The 23,141-nt window shown below is 36.9% G+C and overlaps 1 protein-coding gene across 1 annotated transcript in view; it reads left to right on the top strand.

The window, feature by feature from the left end:
* Nucleotides 1-23,141, top strand: part of PDE10A (phosphodiesterase 10A) — a 68,591-nt gene that overhangs the window by 33,293 nt on the left and 12,157 nt on the right. The window contains exons 10-18 of the mRNA XM_010012751.1: nucleotides 2,443-2,585; nucleotides 4,709-4,801; nucleotides 5,906-6,092; nucleotides 7,474-7,616; nucleotides 10,283-10,366; nucleotides 13,112-13,262; nucleotides 15,695-15,850; nucleotides 18,996-19,168; nucleotides 20,834-20,945. Coding sequence (XP_010011053.1) covers nucleotides 2,443-2,585; nucleotides 4,709-4,801; nucleotides 5,906-6,092; nucleotides 7,474-7,616; nucleotides 10,283-10,366; nucleotides 13,112-13,262; nucleotides 15,695-15,850; nucleotides 18,996-19,168; nucleotides 20,834-20,945 — 1,242 coding nt within the window. The remainder of the gene's footprint in view (nucleotides 1-2,442; nucleotides 2,586-4,708; nucleotides 4,802-5,905; nucleotides 6,093-7,473; nucleotides 7,617-10,282; nucleotides 10,367-13,111; nucleotides 13,263-15,694; nucleotides 15,851-18,995; nucleotides 19,169-20,833; nucleotides 20,946-23,141) is intronic.

Below are 23,141 nucleotides of genomic sequence, written 5' to 3'. Positions count from 1 at the left end.
ATCATTGAAATATATGAGCTGGTTATAATGGACACGTAATACGAACAGTATTAACATGTCCATATGGAAGAATGTGGCAGAGGTCAGATTGATACTTCATTCATTTCACAGCTTTCATAACTAATGAAGCATGACTGTCTCTGAACTAGTTACTATTGCATTTTAGAGAAGGTTTGGGAAAAAAAAAAAGCTTCTGTTTTTATTTCAGCTTGTATCAATTCCTTTTTCTTAAATTCAATTTGCTACATGCTACAACACACTCCTGAAGAAGTTATTGTCTGTAGGAAGGACTAGAGGTCAGACATTACTACATTACTCCTGGAGTGTTTCTACCAGTTGCTGAATGAGATATACAAGACATGACTTTTTATTTTTCACTTTGCAGAAGTAGTTCCACCCATAACTGAAGTGAGAGTCAGTCAGTGTTTTATACAAAAAAAAAAAACCAAAACAACACAACACTAAAATCAAGTCTATTGAAATAACTAATCAATGAATTAAAGTATGGTTCAGAAACAGGTTATGTTTCTGAAACAATTCAGAGTTATTTCCTGGATTGTGCTTACAAATACCTATGGACTGGATGTTTATAGCATGGTTTGAGTGTTTGATAAGTAAGTTATGCTCTTTGACTTTAGGCACATTCATTGCATAGTTATTGTTTTTCATGAATGTAAATCCTTATCAGGTCTGTGAAACCATTGTTTCAGTTTGTGTATTCAAAAAATTACTCTCCAACACTACTCCAGTGCTTGCTTCAGTCTTCAAAGTGATATTCTTAACCAGACTATTCAAAAACAACAAACTTAGAATGCAAACAGTATTGAAGTGGTTTTATTTAGAAACTTGAATTAGTAATGGAAAATATTCTGCAGTGTTTGTCCTATTCTAGTTAGTACGCAGTCAAGAGTTCTGCACACAGGACACATTTCTGAAGATTGACTTTTCCAATTTAAATGAACTGCTTAAAAATAGCTTAACATTTAAAAGAACTGTTGTAATATAACATATGGCATTGAGAACAAATATTGATGTTCTTCCCTGTTCTTTCACTATGAATAGGGGTTTGGTGGAATACACAGCAATAAAATATGCTTACTCTTTCATCTTCTTTTCCATGATTCTGCATTTTAATACTTGTTTTATACTTGGCTTCCTTTGTAAGCTGTAGCAGTTGGCTCTTTCTTGGGCCAATTAATTGAATTACGTGTATGCACATTTATTGCCATTTTATGGGAGTGTTATTTTATCATTATGTGGCTTACTCTATGTCTCACAGTGAGAAAAGAGAATTCAGTTTTATCTACTTCACTCTTTAGTGATTGCACATAAAAGTTTGATTTGTTCCTGTAATAATAAATACAGAGATTTTAGCATTCTTTTTAATTTTCATTAAAATCTCTCAACACAGATCCACTTCAGATCTGCCTGCTCTAACATGCAGTTACTATACTTTCTGAGCAGATAAGAAACATAGGAGACATCCAAATTGGATAGAGCAGGTGCTTGAACCTGACTGGCATCCCGAGTTAACAAAATGATCCTTGTTTGACTTTGGTTCACTCTTTTCCCTTGTTCTCAGAAAGTCCATCATATGTCTGAGAAACATTTCAGTGAAGAGCTGCTGTGTTCCCAAGATCAGATTTTGTACTGACAATCCACGGTGGCTGGCAGTTAGTTTTGCTAAGATGAAACTAGTTGTTTCGAAGTATGATAGATACCATGCAAGTCTTTTGTTCTGTTGTGGTACTTCCTTGACTGTGGGTGGTACCTTAACAGACTTTGGTTAGTTCACATAGTTCAAGTTGCAGCTTTTGTGCAAGAACTGGCCCTGGCATTAGGAGGACACAGCCATTTTCTATTCTGCTGCATAGAATAGGGCAATCCATAAAGGCACTTCTAATCTTTCCTATTTGTTCGTTGTTATGTATTACAGGCACATTAAGGTTCTTTAGAAACAAACACTAGCCACTACCTTATGTCTATCTTTGCTGGATATTCAATACCAAAAAGCCAAAAATATTCTTAGGTCTTGGTATATCCTATCTATTTAACAGCAAATAAAGATGAATAATGTCTCAACATAGAGGGAGGAATGCTTTTTTTTTTTTTTTTTTTTGAAAGCATTCCTTGTACTTGAAAAACAGCATAATAGGAAAGCCTTTTTTCTTTTAGCAAATATTGAAGCCTCTAAAGATATTCCCACAAATCTTAGAGAAGAACACTCTGATTTACAAAAAAATACTGAATAGAAGAGACACTTTCATTTTGAATTGTGTCCTAAAAGATTGCTCTGAAGGTGGATGCTCCTTTGAACAGATTTTCATACTGGGTAATTTCTCAAAACTTGTAACTTCTAAGGAATTATGTTTTTATCAGATAAATGACTGAAGATAATGTAACTCATGACCATTAACTCTAGGCTTCTTTTCTTATCTATAGATATATGCAAAAAACCTGGTGAATGCAGATAGGTGTGCACTCTTCCAGGTTGACCACAAAAATAAAGAGCTGTATTCAGACCTTTTTGATATTGGAGAAGAAAATGATGGGAAACCTGTCTTCAAGAAGACCAAAGAAATAAGGTAAGAGTAGCTAGCAGAAGAATGCAGTTTCATTATAACTACAGATGTGCAGGCATTTTATTACCCAGTCTCTGTGCCTATCTGCAGGTACCCTGACAATACTTGTCATACTGTGATATCATTCCCACCAGGACCCGCCTCCAGAAGGTAGTACTTCTGGGAATGACATTGCAGTGCCATCGAAACAACGTCTCTGAAGCTATAACGTCACTCCTGGAAATGCCGTCTTCCGGAGGCGGTCCTTTTGGAAATCATGTTGGGAAAAAAACAGAGGTGTTCTGAGGTAGGTAAAGGTGCAGGTAAAGGTGCACCTAATCCATAGTCTGCCAGTATGGGACTTTTTTTCCCAAGAGGAGTTGAAATTTGTGCAATTCAAGCACATCCAAAGCAAGGAAATCACAATTTATGCTTTTTACGTGTGGATTAGGCATGTATAGACTCTCATGTGGACTGATCATTAGTTTTGAAGCTTTCAAGTCCAGTAGTTTAGCTTTATTTTTTCTCATGTGAATTTAGAGTATTTTCAAACATTTAATTAATTGTGATTCTGAAGTATGCTTGAAATGGCGAATTTGAAAATGTATGTGGGCTTGAAATGAATACACAGGATTCTCTGCTTAAAATTGATGTGTGCTTCATGTCGCAAGAACAGAATTTTCACACACATGTACTTTTTAATGAAAGAGGCAAAACAGCAAAGTAAATATAACATTTTTCACTTTTCAGAAGTTATGAATCCTTAATAGATACAGGTTGAGACATGCACCTTCTCAAAAGGAAAGAAATGTATAATTAAATATCCTGCACTAAAATTTTGTTAAAATACTCAGCACAGATTTTCTCAGATTTTTTTTTTTTTCATTTTCATTTTCTTCTTATACGTTTAAAGTTCTAGGCCAATATGAGATGTGATTCATGTCTTCACTTAGACTCCTTTAGACAAACTTACTCCCACTTACTACATTGTGTGAGTGAGAATGGAAGGGAGTCAAAATTGGTGCTATTTACATACTGACAAGTAAGGAGGTGGTGTAAATTGAAGAAGGTGGCCTGCTTTAACATACACTTCATACTCCTCCTTGATAATTGTTTTATTTTGCTTGTATCTCTCAGTCTTTTCTGTATGAACATTACTGAAATGTTGACTCTGAGTGCAAAGGTGTGAGCCATTTCACTGGTGCTATATACTGAAAAGTACAACTTAAGTATCTGTAAGAAAGGGACTCCGAGGCAGTCAGTCATCAGCCTTAAGCTGGTACCACGTAGAAGCCAGCAGAAGAAACAAAATCAGATGTGCACAGTGAAATCCTCTCCACTTTGTCAGTAGCTTCAGTGGGGGCAGGATACTACCCGGCTACATTTAGATTTGAAAGTGTTCCATGTGTGATTCTTTGAACTTATTTTTCTCCACAAATTCTTTTGTGCTTGTATGTCATAACTGTTTTATGTCAAAGAATTGAAAATTATTTCCTCACAAGGCAGACATGTAGACTTTTCTGATTCAACTCCAGAATATGTTTGTTGTGTTTAACTTTCTTGGGGCAATTAAAGAATGCAGTTAATACCATGGCATTGTTTGCATGTCATGAGATGAAACAAGCTAGTTATTCTGAACTGTACATGGGAAATGCATGTAATATTCAGCTTTGAAGTTTCTGCTGGTCTTTTCCCAAAGTTTATTTTGCCAAATCAACCTGCCCATCCCCTGAGGAAACAAGCTCATATTGCCTCTGATATGTATAAAGAAACAATGAATATGTAAAAGCAGTGATAAAATTAGTAGCTTGTAAAGGTAAACACAAATCTTGGGTTCTGTACAAATGTCATGTTTATTAGGCGTAACACTGAGGGTGGCTGAAGACTTGGAATTTTTGTCACTAAAATGGTCTTATTATGGCATCTTTTGTATTAAACTATGTAGCTATATAAACTGTTTCGAGAAAGTATCTGTTAGTATGTGCTTTTTATTTTATTATTTGCTACTAGTTGTTGTATTGTAAGGTTTTTCTCCTAAAAGCATCAAAATGACACTGGTTGGGAACAGATACCCATTACCGTGCCCAAGACAGATGTTTTTCCAGGTAGCTCATATTGTGGCTAACACACATTTTCATTTTTTGCAGATTTTCTATAGAAAAAGGAATAGCTGGTCAAGTGGCAAGAACTGGAGAAGTCCTTAACATCCCTGATGCCTATGCAGATCCACGCTTTAACAGGTAGGATGTTATTCATGGGAGGCGAAGACAGCTCACCCCACCATTTAGTTAAACATGGAGCTGTTGGAGCAAGTCCAGAGGAGGGCCACGAGGATGGTAAGAGGACTGGAGCACCTCCCGTATGAAGACAGGCTGAGAAAGTTGGGGCTGTTCAGCCTGGAAAAGAGAAGGCTGCGTGGAGACCTCATAGCAGCCTTCCGATATCTGAAGGGGGCTACAAGGATGCTGGGGAGGGACTCTTCATTAGGGACTCTAGTGGTAGGACAAGGGGTAATGGCTTTAAACTTAAACAGGGGAAGTTTAGGTTAGATCTAAGGAAGAAGTTCTTCACAGTGAAGGTGGTGAGGCACTGGAATAGGTTGCCCAAGGATGTTGTGAATGCTCCAACCCTGGAGGAGGAGGTGTTCAAGGCCAAGCTGGACAGAGCCTTGGGCGACATAGTTTAGTGTGAGGTGTCCCTGCTCATGGCAGGGGGGTTGGAACTAGATGAGCTTAAGATCCTTTCCAACCCTAACTATTCTATGATTCTATGAAATTGACTAGTTGAAATTTCCTCTTAGGATGCATTCATGGAGCTGTGATCCTCTGAAGAGAGACAGCCTATGTATGTCTATTGAAATGCTTTATTTTTAAGATAAATAAAAAGAATTATTTTTATCAAATCTAAATCTAATGGAATAAAATTTAGTTATTTTTCCACTTACAGATTTTTGTCCAGTTTGGTAGACTGTTACTGATTTTCTTTATTAGCCTCCCTGCAACCTGATTAGTTTCAGGAGAGGGAGAAAAAGAAGTTCACTAACAAATAGCATGCCTAAGTACCTGAATATATTCTTTAATTTTATGAATCAGCTGACTGCACATTTGAGGAAGCATTAATTCTTTATCTTGCAAATGAAAATTAATGGATTAAAAACTTATTTCTAAATATGACACATTAGATGGAAATATTTGAGAACTTTGGAGGTGAACTTGTTGCAGGTACACATCTACTTTAAAACTATTTAGTGTATTATACATCAACACTTGTGAGAATCAAGGAACAGATATTAATTAATAAAATGAACTCTTTTATTTTTTTTCTTTCCCTTTCTGTCTCTCCAGAGAAGTAGACCTCTACACAGGCTACACAACCAGAAATATCCTGTGCATGCCTATTGTAAGCCGAGGAAGCGTAATAGGTGTTGTGCAGATGGTGAACAAAATAAGTGGAAGTGCCTTCTCTAAAACTGATGAGAACAACTTTAAAATGTTTGCAGTCTTTTGTGCTTTAGCCTTACACTGTGCTAATGTAAGTTTTATTTAGAGTTTTGTAAGCTGTTGGTTATAATGGGAAGACTCAGAACCCTATTTAAGGATTTTAATGTTCCACATTATTAAAATTATTTAAAAGTCTTGTTTCATTGAATTAACGAGGAAACAAGAATAATTGAATTCTTTGATGAATAATTGCATTTTTAAAGGATGATAGAGATTCATTTGATGTTTTCTGGAATAATTGTACGCTGGATATGTCAATTTCCTGGAGCTAAACTGAGAGAGCAAGCTATGAAATGTGAATTATACCCGTATGTCATCCCTTTAACATTAGAAAGTATGATTCTTATTTCCTTTCATAAATTCAGATAATACGTTTTACAAATTTAACTGGGGGATGGAGATGTTATATAGTCTCTTGATTCCATGTGCTTACTATTCAAAGATATAAATTTATACATTTATATGCTGTGCTACATACTCATAATTATCCATGCTTCTAGGTAAGTGTGGATAGCTACTTTTGTTTTCAAACCCTTTATTCTCACAAATATTACTATTCCTGTAGGAAGCATAAGCAATTTAATGGTCATTAGAATAGAAATATAAAAATGCAATAAATGAAATAAAAATGCTATTCAGAAGAAATGTGTCATATTCATGGGAGGTAAGATACATTATACTGGGGTAGCAAATTTTACAAACAATTACTTAAACTTGTTCCAGATGACTCAAAGTGAGTAGAAAGGACTGCATATAAATGACTCCAGGGACTATACAATCACTCACTTGCGTATGAGTTCACTCTTTTTAGGTGGTAAATATTACCATTCAGGGCACAGTGCTCCAGAGGATTAGATTTACTAGTAAAATTGTTGTGTCCTCACTTGTTTACGAACTATCTTCAGTAGCTGTCCGAATCTCTTGATCATAAGTGTACTTATTTTTTTGCAGTTATTGTACAGTAATGAGTATGATAATCATCTCATGTATTTTTTACTGTGCATAGGTAGCAGTTATTTATACCAATAAATAGCTGAATTCATGCTATTGTGCATGAAATTGTGCCCTGTTACGAGTTTTCTTTCTGTTAGCATATTCTGGGGGTCTGTTCTCCCTTTCCAACACCAGCACCTTGATTCTTTTCCTTTTGGGAGCTCAGAGACAGTAAAAAAATCAGCTGAGCCCTAGGCATTTACCTGAGTGAGCAGGTAAAGAATTATGTAATAGAAGGCCCAATTTTCCAGTAGTACTCAATTTCATATAATCTGTTACTTTTCAAAGGTGTAAAATTGAACAGCCAGAAGCACTAACTTTTCTGCATATGTGTGTTTTAAGAATAAGTACTTGAATACATGAAAGAAATGTTTTTCCTTTATTAAAATTTTACATTAATGAACAACTTCCCTTTTCAGATGTACCACAGAATTCGCCATTCAGAGTGTATTTACCGTGTAACGATGGAGAAGCTATCCTACCACAGTGTTTGTACAGCAGAAGAGTGGCAAAACCTCATGCACTGTACACTGCCTCCACATATTTGTAAAGAAATTGAACTGTAAGTATCTTTCTCATATAGCGACAGTTGAATCTTTAAACAATCTGTGAAAAAAATGATTTTTTCTTTCTTCCCCTTAGTGTGTAGTGGAGGGTTTCTATAGGAAGAACTTATTATTGAACTATTAAAAAATAATAGGTGTTTAGCTTTCTTATACGTAATGACCTCTGAAGAAAATTTGTCTATCAAAGATGTCGAATAATACCTACTCAGAATGCTAGCATTTTTTCTCAGGCGTAGGTGGTTACAGTAATTGCTTTAAGCATTAGATTATATCTAAGGATTGCAGAGATAACCTTTCTTTCTGATAGTCTGAAACAGCTCAGAGTCAAAGAGGAGGCTGAGCTGGAACTTCAGTAGTTCAGAACAAATGCATGATCTCATCCTCTTGTATGTATTTTAGAATTAAAGATTCAGCTCCTTCCTGGGATTTTCTGGGTTGTGTGTTTTGGGTTTTACTTTGTTTTGGGGGTGGGTGAGTTTGGGTTGGTGTTTTTTTTGTTTGCTTGGTTCCTTTTTTTGGTATGTGTGTGTGTGTTGTGCATCTGCTTGTCTTTCTTGAAGGATCAGAAAATGGATACAGATCTCCAAACTTCTGAAAATAATTCAGGGGTACAAATCCAGGTGCTAGAATTTAGAGTTGTGGCCTAAATTTGGAGAAGGACTTCCCATCCAGCCTCCTAGGCTTTCCCTGGAATAATTCAGTTACCTCCAGCTCTCTAGGATCCGTTGCGTGCTGGAGATATACCTCTATCTGTATTTTGCCAGTACTCACTCAACCCTAATGCAGGGAGTCATCTTAGTATTTAGTCACTGTTTCTGGCCCAGGACAATATGTAGTGACCAGATACCTAAAACCAGAACTCTAAGATGCTGAGTCACAAAATCAAAGTTGTCTATGTAAACCTAATCTCCAGAGCTCGGTCACTCCTGTCAGGCACTGAGCATTGTAGCTGATGAGCAAAGGATGAAAATGTATGCTAAGAGGGACTGCTTGCAGTTAAAGTTCATTACATGCTGAAGTGATTTGCTAGAGCACCAGAGTATTAGCAGCTTGCAGGATTATACCCTAATAGAAGCTTATTCTGTGCAATACAATTTCTTGTGCTTTGTTAGATGATATTATGTAACCCACCTCCTCGGCAAAAAAAAATGACTTTTACTTGCAAAGATGACAGGTTTCATTCTAAATCATATTAACATCCTTTAGTTCAAGCAATCTGAATACATTTAACCATTTTCCAAGCAATTCAGCTACCTTCAGCTTTTCTTGCACCTGCTATGCTGTTGAGCATGCCATATACATGCAAGTGTTCAGCTAGGTTCAATGGAAAGTATATAGAGGAATTGCAGCACAGCAGGTGCAGGGAAAGGGATTAATTAATAATCGAAAGACAAACAGTTCTGCTAAGCTGGTCCCTAATATTAGGCCTAAATGCTGATATCGGGAGAGGGAAGAAGTCCTCAACTAATGAAACATATCAAATACAGGATTAAATGTTGATTTTTGAAGTTTGGGCTTAATTTCTGTTAGCTAGTGAAAGTTGTTTTTTTCCTCTGTCAAATTAGAGCGAGACTTGCCAAATGGGTGATAGAAATTATTTTTAAAAACCCCTCTTAAATATATTATTAGAGACCTCATCTTTACAATTCCTGGGAGGAAAGTCTGGAATCTTCTAGGAGTGCCTGTAAAGCTCTCATAATTTTTGTAGAATAAAGATCTTTGTACATTACTTAAGCAATGGATTCTTAAATAAAGATCTGTGTTTCTATTCATTAAAGCCAAAGGCTAACCATAGGCTAACAGTTGGACTTGATAATCTTAAGGGTCTTTTCCAACCTAAATGACGAAACTGTCGTGGTTCAAGCCCAGCCGTCAACTTGGAACCACGCAGCCGCTTGCTCACTCCCCCCCACCTCTTCCTTCCTCCCCCCGCTCCCGGAGGGATGGGAAGGAGAATCGGAGGAATGGAACTCCCACGGGCTGAGATAAGAGCAGTTCAGTAACTAAGGTATAATACAAATCACTACTGCTACCAATAATAATGATAAGGGAAATAACAAGGGGAGAGGACACAGCCGCTCACCACCCGCCGACCGATACCCAGCCCGACCCGAGCAGCGATCTGGGCCTTCCGGGTAACTCCCCCCAGTTTATATACTGGGCATGACGTGCTGTGGTATGGAATACCCCTTTGGCCAGTTTGGGTCAGGTGTCCTGTCTCTGCTTCCTCCCGGCTTCCCCTCCTCCCTGGCAGAGCATGAGACTGAGAAAGTCCTTGGTCGGAGTAAACATTACTGAGCAACAACTAAAAACATCGGTGTTATCAGCATTGTTCCCAGGCTGAAAGTCAAAAACACAGCACTGCACCAGCTACTAAGAAGGAGAAAAAATGACTGCTGTAGCTGAACCCAGGACAGTATCCACCCCTTATTCCATACCATTCACGTCATGCTCAGATCCCACATCCTTGATTCCATTGACCTTAGTGGAAATATATTGATATACTGAAAAATAACTTAATATTGCTGGAAAATGCAGCCTGTAAAGTCAGTTTTCTGTGTGCGTTCAGAAAGAAGTGGATGCTGTCGGATATACATTACCTGATCATTTTCACTTGCTTTTAGTAAGAATGAGAAAGTGTTTGTCTTTACTTTCTTCCTAGATACCACTTTGATATCAGTCCGTATGAGGACGTCTGGCCTGCCATTTTTGTCTACATGGTTCACCAGTCCTGTGGGACAGCCTGGTATGAAGTACCTGATTTATTGCTTTAATTCTGATATTTATGTGTTTGTTAGGAAATTTTGAGATAATTATTTTCTAATTCAAGGTCTTATTTTCTTTGGGGTTTCCTTAATGTGGCTGGTCTGTACAGGGCAGTAATAAGCAGGCTCCATTTCCAATATATAGAAGTATTGGTTGGTTCTGATATTGTTTCTCAGACAGAAGATGGTGAAGATATTAAAAGCAGTCTTGCCGAAAAGGAGAGAAGATCCATGAATACTGATTTTTCAAATACATAGTTGCTGAAATTAATGTATTACGTGGTTAAAATAGTCCAAGGTTAGACCTGCTCTTGCTAAATGAGTCAGTTATAGGTATCATTGGGCAGTAATTATGGAAATGAATGATTTTTCAAAAAAAATGTTTCATTTATTGTCCTTTCTGTCAGTGTCCGTTATCATTATTAAGGTCAGTAGTCTCCTGGCTAAGTATGTCCCATTGCTGAAAGAAAAGAGCTGCTCTGAATTACGGAAAAAATCTACAGATAGGCCATTGAAAGGGGAAATACCTCCCTGCAAAAAGGAGGAGCTTTTGGAAAACATTTGCTGGTGACTGTGTTTCTTAGTAACTGGATGAATCTCTAATGCCTTCAAAGCATACAGTCAAACTTGAGGGTCTTTCTCATGTCTTCTTCAACACTGCAAAATGAGTGACTCTTCTAAATACACTTCTCTACTGTTCAGTGTAGTTAGCTTGATTCCATTCCTAACTGAATGGCTGTGGATGCAGGATGAGGGTTCAGATATCCAGCTAAGTTCTGTTCTTCTCGTCTCAGTGTCTTTCTTTCAAGGTGTAACTTTGATGGGAATATTTACTTGACATTTTTCAAGTGAGCTTCAGTTTTTATATATAAAGAAACAAAAGTGAGGAAAATATTTGAAAAGGAGACTAATGTGACTGGACTTACATTTAATTTCTGAAAGAGCAAAACTTCTCAAACCCCTCAAACAAGTACAGCTATTTTAAGACTAAAATTTGCTTTGTAGCATATTGAGGAGTAGGGTTGTGCCTTTAAGCATCTATGTAATGTATAACTGTACTGTCCAGGGAGGATCTATGGTACTCGCTATATTTTCTTTGCTTTCATGAAGAAATAATCTTCTACTGCTTTAATCAAGCACAGAAAATACAGCAGTGGAGGAATTAATAGTATTGTATGTTGAGGTATCATTAATAAGGTACTATCCCATAGTAACCATAGTGCAGTTATTGGATATAAATGGAAGTGACTGTTGTGATATTCTGACTTATGATGTACTATTTTAAAAAGTTGTTCTAACAATTGTTCTAGAGCTGTCTGATTTAACTGTCTAGAATTAAAAAAGAAAGCCTAAGCTTTTTTGAAAGACTGTGCCTCTGTTTTTACTAATGTCAGACTAAGGCCAAGAAGAATGATTACCTTGCTCAGTACATAGCCATAGAAATACGGCTTTTTCTGTCTAACTGGCTCCATATAGTAGATGTGTTTACATTTTTACATACATGTCACTGACATTCAGCTTTGTTTTCTCAGCCCACATGTACTACAAAACTAGAACATTAATACCACTTCCCCGAGTTATCCAAGAAATTAAAACATAGAAGTTAAAAATAAAAAATGAAAAAGTCAAACCACAGTAACGGGATAAAAATAAGAATAAAGGAAAACTAATGCGTTTATGAGGGAATAAGTCAGTGACTTAAGACTCTGGCATCTTCAGTTCAGTTCTGGGCTCAAGTGTAATACTTCTTTTCACCCTGGGCTCCTCAGATTAGGTACTTAAGAGAATTTTACCTGATATCTAATCTGTGTCCAAATTTCCTATCTGTAAACAAAAAGTATTCAGCTTTTCATTTCAATGGAATGAAATGATAAAGTCTATTGGAGATTGTGCAGAGCTCTGGAACTACTATGAACTGTCTCAGAGGTGGTTTTGATGAGCATATAAACCAAACAACAATTGCTTTATTACTGGTTTTGATTATCACCTCAGTGAAAATACTCTTGATCATGGATTAATTTTGCTTTTCTATATTAATAGCAAAAATACATATGAAAAATCTTTAGGAAATAATCCCATAAATGCTATAGATTTGAGGAATCTTCATGGTCGACTGGCAATTACTTAATGAAATCCTGTTTGGTGAAAACTGAAGAAACAGTAAAATGTGAATTTCTGTTGGCCAGACTGAAAAAAATATCTTAGTCCTGGGAAAAGCAAAATCTTCTTTTCATTATGTCAGTATGGAGCATCTCAACTTCTTTCATTCAAAACAAGTTAGGCATTTGGTATTTGACTAAAATTTTAATTTAAACAGGATTTTTTTTTCTGTGTCATTTGCTTAAAAACTTTAGTTTTCTGTTTTGATCACAAATGCTGCTTGAAAATTGTCCAGTAGAGTTTCACAGTTTGGCAGGTGGAATAGATAACTATTTAAAGAAACCACACTTCACGTTTCTGGGAGCAGGGAGAGTTATACAATTGTGTTGCCTGAGCTGGGTAGCTTGACGTATATTCCAGAACTTTGCATGTTAAACTAAGAGCATTGTCACGTATCCACACTCCTCTGTCCTTGCCAAAACTTGAATGACTCTTGAAATCAATGAGTCATCCACAGTGAGAGTCAATCCTAGCAAGAAGAGTAAATGAAAGAGCGTCTTTTCTCCTCTGTTGGTTCTACTTCCCATTGTTGTTTCTTGTCTCTGAACAAATTAATTTCTTTCTAGCTTTGAACTTGAAAAACTATGCCGATTTACTATGTCTGTAAAGAAGAATTATCGCCGTGTGCCCTACCACAACTGGAAACATGCGGTTACTGTTGCACATTGCATGTATGCCATACTTCAGAACAACCAGGGGCTTTTCACTGATCTAGAGGTAGGTGAAATCACTGTATCAGTTACTAGACCTCATCAGAGGTATCATCCATCATAGAAGTACATTTTCTATGCTAGAGTTTTGCTGTCAGCTTAGGCAGAGTGTATATAAAGGTCCCTGCAGAGGAACAGGTGCAAGTAGAAAGCTTGAGGAAGACAAATTACTCAGATTCCTAATCCTAGTGTTTCCATCACGTTTTTAAGTCTGCTTAAGACTTAGAATAATTAAAAGGTAATATACACTATGAAGCACTGTCACTTGCTTTTTTGTTTTTTTAATTATGGTAGGTGCAACTGGGAATGGTGTCTGTTACTGATACTACCTGAAACTTCTGACTGGGAGAACCTGTTTTCAGTTGCGTATAGCTTTGCCAAATACTAGCCATGTGGGCTGTAATTTTCCAAGCTGCTTAACTTCCTCAAGCTGATTCATTTCTATGATTCTAAGTTTGAAAAGTCTGCATTCCTTTAACAACAAAAATCTGAGGATTTCGGCCTCAGGGCTCTGATAACATTCAGTACTAATCAAGTAATAAGCACCATCTTTTTGGAGATGCAGAATAAGCAAGATAAGGAGAGCAAAAGACGGCAGCTTTTAAGAGAGATGGAAACAGTTGTTATTCCCTGCTAAACTGCCAGCCTTTACTTGTTTGAATGCCTTATCCCAGTCGATGCTCCAGCTCTTTCTAGCAGTCTCCTTTCCTGAGGCTGGAGATTAATCCAACAATAATACAGGAAACTGCTGAAGGAAAGTTTGGAGAACTAAGATGGGCTGGTCTCAGGTGAGGGATGATGACATGACCCTCCAAAGACATAGAGGTGAGAAAAGAAGAATGAAACACTGTTAAAGGGAATGATTTAGAGGCAAGTGGATCCAGCAGTTGGCACTGGTCAAAGAGTTCAGATCCAAGCTCTGACAATAGGTACAAGGTCAAGAGCACTGGTATTAGGCATTTTATAATCCTGAGGGGCTGAGACAAGAATGACTTCCTGGGAAGTGGAGACTGGGACAACAATGACTTCCTGGCAAGGGGAGACTGGGACAAGCTAGACAGAGAGAACCATCTGGTACAATGGTGAGGATGGTAAGACTGGAAAAAACACAAGTGGCAACGGATGCAACAGGAGAATTAAACTTGTGGGAGAGGACAGAAAAGCTTAATACCCATTAAATCTAACATGTAGCTCAAAGGGTTCTTGAGACTTTTGCTGTCAGAGACTGTTTTTCAAGTCTGTTGATTCCATGTCTTGCCCCTTCTCGTTGTAGTGAAAAGGGGATACCACCTTCCTACAGCTGGTACTGCATGACTTCTAGTAGCACAGGTGTATTGTGTACCTAAGGGTTTCACTTCTGCTGAGGATCTGTGTTGACTGCTGCATCATTTTTTGTACGTGCTTTTTAAAAATGCACTTCACTAGATGTAATATTGAAAAGACATCATTAAGAATTAAAGTGAAGGATTTAAAATAAGAATCAAAGTCTCAAACCCAGAAATACAATTAGGGTTGCTATAGGCTTAGTTCTGCATGTTGCATATTTGTGATAAAATCTTTAGTTACATTGTTTGCTATTTTTCCACAGAATCATGTGCCTCTTAGTTCACAGGTTGGATGTTGCTCACTTAATAGGTAGTTAATTGATATTCTTTTCCTGCTTCATTTTATAGCCTTATCTGTGTCATCAGATCCAGCTATAAGACAGAACTGTTAAGTCTATAAAGACATTTTTGTGATACACCATGCTGACAGTGACTGCTTCACGAACAATGAGTATGTTTTCAAAACACACCTGCTCTATGAAAACCTTTTGCAAGTGTTCATGTATTTTGCGTGTTTAAAGAGAGACTTCAGGGACTCCATTTCTTCAGGATATTAGGACTTAATTAAAAAAAAGTTACCATCTTACTTTGCAGTTGCCATTGCCCAGCATTTCTGTGGCTAACATTAGTGACTTCTTAGGAAAAGTTTCATGTACAAGACTTGTTCATAGTCTTTGGGGAGTGTTGCAGGGACACATCTAGCATTGGACTTCGGTGCAGCTGCCTTGACCAGAAGATCATACATCTTACGTATTTCCTCTCCTTCAATAGCTGCGCTTTAATTTTTTTTAATACAGTTGGTAAGGATTCAGTGGATGACCAGAAGTTCTGTTTAAAGCTCAGATTTCTTCCGGAAGCAGAATCCCTCTGACTGCATGTGGCTGTCAACAGTGTTTTTAAAATTCCTAATATATGAAAGATTTGAATTACAGTTGGACCAAGAATTTTAATTCAGCATGTCCTCACTTTTGTGCTTCTGACAATTTTAAGGAAGTTTCTCCATGTGCTTCTTGAAGGCAGTGTAAGCAGTGCAACTTTTACAGTATTTTGGGAAGAGAGTGACATCTAGGGGCAGGAAATATAGCTTACTTGTTCATCTCAAATTTTTTTGTAGCGAAAAGGTCTTTTAGTTGCATGCCTGTGTCATGACCTGGATCACAGAGGTTACAGCAACAGCTATCTTCAGAAATTTGATCACCCCTTAGCTGCTCTCTATTCCACGTCAACAATGGAACAGCACCACTTCTCGCAGACTGTGTCCATCTTGCAGGTAGGATTATTGAAATTGTATCTTCTGTGCAGTGGTGGAAATAGGAGTCATGTCATTACCCAGTAGATTTTTTTGAAGCATGTTAATTTAATTTCTGGATTGTAGTGCTCGTTTAGAAGAGTGGAAGATTTATTACAGCAAGCCAGGTTCCACAATGAGCAATCCAAGGATTCAGTAATAGTGCAAAACAGTGTCCCGGGTTCAGCTGTAACAGTTATTTTTCTCCTTCTTAGTAGCTGGTGCAGTGCTGGTTTTGAGTTACCAGCTGGGCTTAAACCACAACACATAGCTTTCCCAAAATCTTGATGTTATTTAAAAAAAAAAATAAATAATTTGAAGGTATTTGTTTCTGGCCTGCCTTTGGAGCTTTTAGCTTCTGGGTCACTGGGGTTTTTTCCTATGACCATGTGGAATAGGAACTTTGAAAATGAAAAATCAGTTTCTCACTTACTTAGATACTTTCAGCACTAAGTGCTTCAACAAAGTCTTCAACCGTCCTGAAATTCTGAATGAAAGCTCAAGTACTAGCAAAAGTTTGCATGAGCAGCTTGAAAACCTGCTGTAATAAATTCCATGAACATTAAATGTCTGGCATGAAGGAGGGAACGTTAATTTTGCATGCATGGAAAGTTTAAACTTATTTCATTATGTTATCATTTGTTTTTTTGTTATTAAGCAGTTCAGCTGAATAAGGTAATACTGTATGAAAGAGAATTCCTAATATGAGGTAATGTGTCTGTATGTTTAATGGAAAGAAAACTACAAGAAAGAATGCAGGCACATCTTGGGAAATCCAAGTGTGCTACCAACACAGATATTTTCTCATCAGTGAAGATTGCTTTCATGCTCCATTAGAAGAGTGACAACTCTCACCTATGAAACCACTACCACTCCATAACGTACTTGTGCTCACTGGTTTTAGTTTACCATGCACATACTCAGTGCACAGCCTTACCATGCTAGTGTGCCACTAATTTGTTGTTAACTTTTCTTTTTTTCTGGTCTTTCAGGGGGAAGATATTTATTAACTTAAATACCTAATCACCTTTTAGGAAAAATACATATTCTGTATTGTATTCAGAAGCACATCTTGTGATTATGGTTTTAGGTATCATGTACATTTCTCATCACAGAATGGAAGCTTTATCTCTGTATGCTCCTTCATGTAGGAGGGTGTAATTGAATCCTTCAGTGGTGGTATGGCATTAGATTTTTCGTATTCATTCTTCATGTGAGTTTGTGCACAGTGAGCAAGTTTCTCAGTCGTTAACACTTCCCTGTCCCACTGTGGCTTCACGAAACAGACCTCAGTCGTTTTCCAAAAACCATTTTGCATTTTTCCTGCAGAAATATTGTAACCAGTGAAAGTCCTATTTGCCAAGACAGCAGGGAAGCCTTTTGCTTTCCTGCTACCTCTAGCCTTGGCCATCAGTGTGAGTGAGGAAGGAGATATAGGTGGTCAGGGCTGTAGAGTGGATTCACATGCTGGCTACCCAAGTGGTCTGTTACGGTGGTTAGTAACCTACAGTACTTTTCACTGCTTGAAACCTTGTAGCTGCTTTGCTCATCCACCTGCTGTTCTAGTGTACACCATACTTACAAATACAGAAGATTCTATTCACTATCTTTAACTCAGCAGGGAAAGAATAAAATTTTAGCAGCTGTACTTTGTACGTAGTACTCAAAAGCCTAAGTGATGTGCTCAGAAATGTCAGCTTCTGTCAGTACCTAACAGAATGTATGTTAAGTATGAACAGAAGCTGTCACAGTGATCTTTTTGATAGTGAAGCTTCTAAAGCCTAAAGAATTGAATCTAGAATAATTATTTAAATATTAGGAAAAATAGTCTGTTCTTGTGGATTAGGTGGCATGGTTGGGAAGGAAAAGCTTCCCAAAACCCTATGAAAACTCGTATTAGTCATTTTCTGCTCCCAAAACATTGATGATGGGTTAAAATGTTCTGAATTTGTTTTTTAAACATCATGTTCTGTGACTTTGAGTCCGTCAAAGGAGCACTGAGACACAGAGGGATTGTATTTTCTATTCATTATTCACAATAAATCTACTAGTCCAAGTAAAAGTGTTGGAAAATGACATTCATGTTCCGGATGGTAAGAGAAACCAAGCCTGTTTGTACCATGGAGGATTTATTTTGAACAAATTATGTAAATGCTTCACAAAATCAGGGAAACTTTTTTATGAGCTTCAGCCCAAATGCCAATTAAATGTCAAAACACATCTGCATTTGATGTATTTTAATAATATTTTCTATTTGCGAATGTGCACACCTTAATATGGCTGGCTCATTCTTTTTTGGTTTTCTCTGTTTCCTCTCAAGTAGGAATACTTTTGACAGATTGTTTTCCAAATCTTAGAGACAGCGAATAGTGTTGACTTTTCAAAATGTGATACGGCTTCGTGAGTGATCACAGTACATGGATATTGTCAGTTAAATGTGCAATAATACATAGTGGAAGTGGAAAAGGGATGACAGTGGCATGTTGCCAGAGTAGTGGAAACCATTGTCTTCAGTTTATGAGTCAGTCAGCTCATGGTTGAACAAAGCAGCTTTTTCCCCTAAATGTTCATATACATTAAAATACTGTAATTAACTTTATTTCTATAGAGAAAATTGTATCAGTAAATGTAGCAATTTCAGGCACATTTCATTTGGAACACGATGAAAACAAAATTATTTTGGTACTATAACTTGGATATTTCCTCATCCGTATTATGTGTTATGCAGTATTGAAATTGTACTTCAGAGTGAATCAGACAGTTTATCAACTTGGCAGTGCAGCAGTACTCTGGATCAGGATTGAATCACAAGTTCCCAAGCTAATACTGTCTAGAAGTGCTGCGTCTGTAGTGCTTATAAGTCAGAGAAGAAAAAGCTAGTGTTTTTCTCTATTAATACCTTTAGGCTTCAGAAGGAGCAGTCCAAATCCAAATCAGTGGCTTAGTCATAAGTTCCATAACAGTATTTAAAAAGGAAAGATAAAAATGGGAATTTCAGGCTGTCAGCATTTGAATTTACAACAGAAATTGTCATTGGGCTGTAAAGCCATTGTAACCTGTCTGTAAAGACTGAAATCATCTCAGAATTAGAGCTTGTGCTTTTTATTGTGTTTTTACTTTTTCATAGCTGGAAGGGCACAATGTCTTCTCCAATCTGAGCTCCAGTGAATATGAGCAAGTACTTGAGATCATCAGGAAAGCCATCATCGCCACAGACCTTGCCCTGTATTTTGGAAATAGAAAACAGCTTGAAGAGCTGCATCAGACAGGAGCATTAAACCTTAAGAACCAAGCACACAGGTAAAGCAGCAAACCAGTATTAGATCACTATGGCATTAGAAAGAAAAAAACAAAACAAACAAAAAACCAAAAACGAACAAATAACCCCACGTACACAGCAATTTCTTAAATATCACAACTGTGTGTAAAATTCCAAGTACATAACAGTGTTTTCCATTGTTTTATATTTGCAGATCACTGCCTTTGACTGTCATCCACACAGTTCAGTGACAGATTGTCTGCAGAGGAAAGTTAGTGGACAGGCAGTTAGGTGGTGGGGAAAAACATATAGTGCAGTAATACTTAGATTTATTTTTATGCCAATATTTTTGTTATTCTGTCAGTGTGCTTTTTTTGGAAAGAATTCTGCTCAGATCTCAATCTTTGTGAATTTAAGATAGCTCTAAGTTTTAAAAATGTACAAGTGCATCTTCATAAATATATGACTGTCCACATAAGCAAACCATAGTGCATCCTGGACAAGTGATGTGTGTCATAACAGACTTCATTAAAGTGCTCATGCAGCCCTTCAGAGCTTCATTCTTCTGGAAAGTGGATCCTGTCATTAATCTAATGCAGGGGAAAATTAGGCAAAATAATGAGTCATGATTCTGATTTCTTTTCAAAAGGAACTTTGGTACTTGGGTCTTCTTTCTGAGGAGGTTTACATGATTTTGCCACTAGTTTTGAGTAAATCGTTACAACACTGTAGGAAGGATGTTTTTTAAATGCTTATTTCCCAGTAGGGAACTGAAGCGTATCAGAATTGAGTAAACCTCAGCATCTTTAAAAGATGAAGATATTAGTAGCTCCTGATAATGAAATGTACCGGAAATTTTAAATTTAAGGTTTATAAAATTGAAATAGCATGACGCTAATTAGGATGTGATTGAATATTCTATTATGTTTATATTTTTTTTAATCTTACCTGTGCTCAGAGCATTTTCATTGCAAAGCCAACATGCCCAAAGACAGGACATCAGTTGGTAATGTGACTAAAGAATCCAGGACTTCTGTTTGGTATCTATACATGCAATGGAATGCTAAATTTGGACCTTATGTGGCTGATCAATTATCTTTCTTAGGGAATAATAGCACTTCGGCATTTATCTATCAATTATTCTCATAATGATTATAATCCTATTGATAATGTTCACTTATTCTGTGAACAGGTTTGTCAGTGTACAGAACGGAGTTGTTCTGTCAGGGTTGGAATTTATTCCAACAAAACAACGACAGAGTATCCTGAGATAGACTCAGAAGCAGTTTTTCCTCTTGTTTGGAGCATGGGTTCCTTTCTCTGTAAAGTACAGAAAGAAATGCAGCAGCAGGAAATGCCATCTTTCTTTTTATAGACTTGTACTGTATTTTCAGAAATTAAGGAGAGGCACGTGAGAGTTTTAAGAGACAGTCATTCTTGTGTACTTTTCTATGAATGTGATCGTGCATACGATGGTCAATGAACTCAGGCTGCAAACAGTGCAGGGATACTGCAGGGAACATAATATGCAGTTTGTGTGATGCCTTATCAATGAATCATTAGCAAGTGACGAAGAAACAGGCAAGGTGGGAGAAATTTTGCAGTATGTATACTTCTGATTGAACTTAGGAAGGGCAAACGAAAGCTTTGCAGAGTGATCATTAATTCCTTACCAAACTTACTATTTAATCTTTGTTTTATTTTAGAGATAGAGTGATTGGTCTGATGATGACGGCTTGTGATTTATGTTCTGTAACAAAGTTATGGCCAGTTACCAGGCTGACGGCCAATGATATATATGCGGAGTTCTGGGCTGAGGTATGTGTGTTTCTTTTGTTTACTCTCTTTATAAATGGAAGTATCCAGGAAGAAAAAAACAACAATAAGTATTTGTCAATCAATATCTTTGTGTGCTTTTTTTAAGGAGTGTTCGTTGGTGCATGCATGTGTTTTGTTGCTTCCTCTAAAACTATTTAACTTCGTAATGTTAGGCAGCATTTTTTCTCTCCATTGAAGATGGATTTAGAAAGTAAGTCCTAACATAAAGTGACCAAGCAAGAGAACACAGAATAAAATCTTCAAGACTTTTTGAGTTACTAACAGTAGTTTTGTAAAGGATCTCTTTGTATTATAGAAATACAAAATATGAAAGCAGCTTCCAGGTCAGCTGCTTTGAAACACACTTGTAAAGCTGTTATGAGGCCGGGAAATGCTAAAGCAAATATGACAAACTTTAAAACTGTTCTGACCATTTTGAGCCAGCTCAACAGCTGGGTTTGAGAGAGAGCTGATTTTTTAGTATGTTGAAAGTTACTCCTTTGATAAGATATACTGAGAATTGAAACAAAGCATTGAGTTGTGGTAATGTAATCACGTTCACAAATAAAGATGTAATCTTTCATGTGTCTTACACTGAGGAGTAAATGTTCTAATTGTTTAATTTTTGAGGTGGAAGTGACTACTTTGGGGAAGAGGAATAAATTGTGAGGGTGTCGCATAGACTCGAATTATGCAGTTTTAGAAGATACACTGTATTTTTTGAGCTGCTATTGCACATGTGTATGATGAAATATTGTTCTTTTCTGTTATGTCCCTGGTGGAAGTCTGCAGAATTCAGTGGGCTTATTTCTGTTTTGCACAGGTGTAAAATGGAAATCAGGCCCACAGAGTTGGATGTAGCATGCTTATAGCATGGAGATTGTTGTCCTGTAAATCAATGTTGCATGTTCATTATGAAATTCAAGGTGTGCATGGCTTGTGGGTGTTTTTTGGTGAATATTCACACGTTCTCATTAATTTCGAACAGCTTCAACAACAATAAAATGCTTGAAAAATGCAGACTGTATAAGCTCAGAGATCTAGTTTCAGTATTTACTTTCTAAAATGTCAGCACTGGAAAGTGAGTGTTCTTATGAGCGATAAAAATGGAGGTACAATGCTGATGTGCCTCACTAATTTACATGCTCAACTTTTTTGCTTACAAATAAAAAAGACTTTTTAACGCAAATCTTATGAAATGAGTGGAGAAGGAATGATCAAACTGATTTTTCCTAATCAACAATTGAAAAGGTGGAATTATGGGTGTAATTGAGCCTGCCCATACTTTAACCTGTTTTGTAATCCAAGGATGAATTAGTAAAAGTGGATCTTGTTATATTGCTACTTCATGGAGCAAATGTAAATTAGAAGTTATTGACAGAAATTGAATTGTGTCATTGGTGTTTTACCGAATCTTGTTTAAGAAGAGGTTGATTGACATATGGTAAAAATTTGATACGTTGTGATCCACTCAGGATGGCTGCCAAATCCAGCCACAGGTCTAAATGCTTCTGGAAATTGGAAAGCTGTAGACAGATACAGAGAAGATCCTGGGAAAGCTAAACCAAAAGGAAGTTTAGATTGTGTTTCACTGTAGATACTGGGGAAAAAAGGTAAACTCTAGAAAAGTATACTTGACTAGATTAAATGGTTTCTTCAGTTCAAAAGTAGGATAGAAAGTTGCTTCTAATTACTACATGAGTTCATAATCTTAATATCAGAGTGGTTTTATACTCTTTCTTCTTTGTGAAATCATTAACTAAAACAATAATTGCAGAAAAGATTGCAGCAGTTTTGTGGTATGTCACACTGATCTTTTTTAGTTGAACAAAGACCAGTATAGCTAGTATTTTCAGCTAAGATCTGCCTGGATATCAGTCAGCATGAAGCTTTCCCACAGTGCTGCAACTCAAGCAGAATAATACATTTGCTGATCTATTATGTAGGATTACAAGCTTGTATAAGATTTAACTGCTGTGATTTGGGTTTTTTGGTGAGATATGACACACTAGGCAGTTGTTAAACAGTACTATTCTAAGAGACTTACAAGCCACTTACAGCCATACTGCAAGTATGATACAAACTGCTTAAAACTTCAACTTTAACTTTCTGATCATGATCATAACTTTAAGGATAAAGCAGTATATTTTATAACCATGTGTTTGTGGATACTGAGCACACTTGTGTTTTTAATGC

This window comes from Nestor notabilis, unplaced genomic scaffold (genome assembly GCF_000696875.1).
Source record: "Nestor notabilis isolate BGI_N333 unplaced genomic scaffold, ASM69687v1 scaffold19964, whole genome shotgun sequence".
Classification (NCBI taxonomy): domain Eukaryota; kingdom Metazoa; phylum Chordata; class Aves; order Psittaciformes; family Psittacidae; genus Nestor; species Nestor notabilis.
Note: the sequence above shows the minus strand (reverse complement) of the source record. Positions and strands in the feature narration are given on the sequence as shown.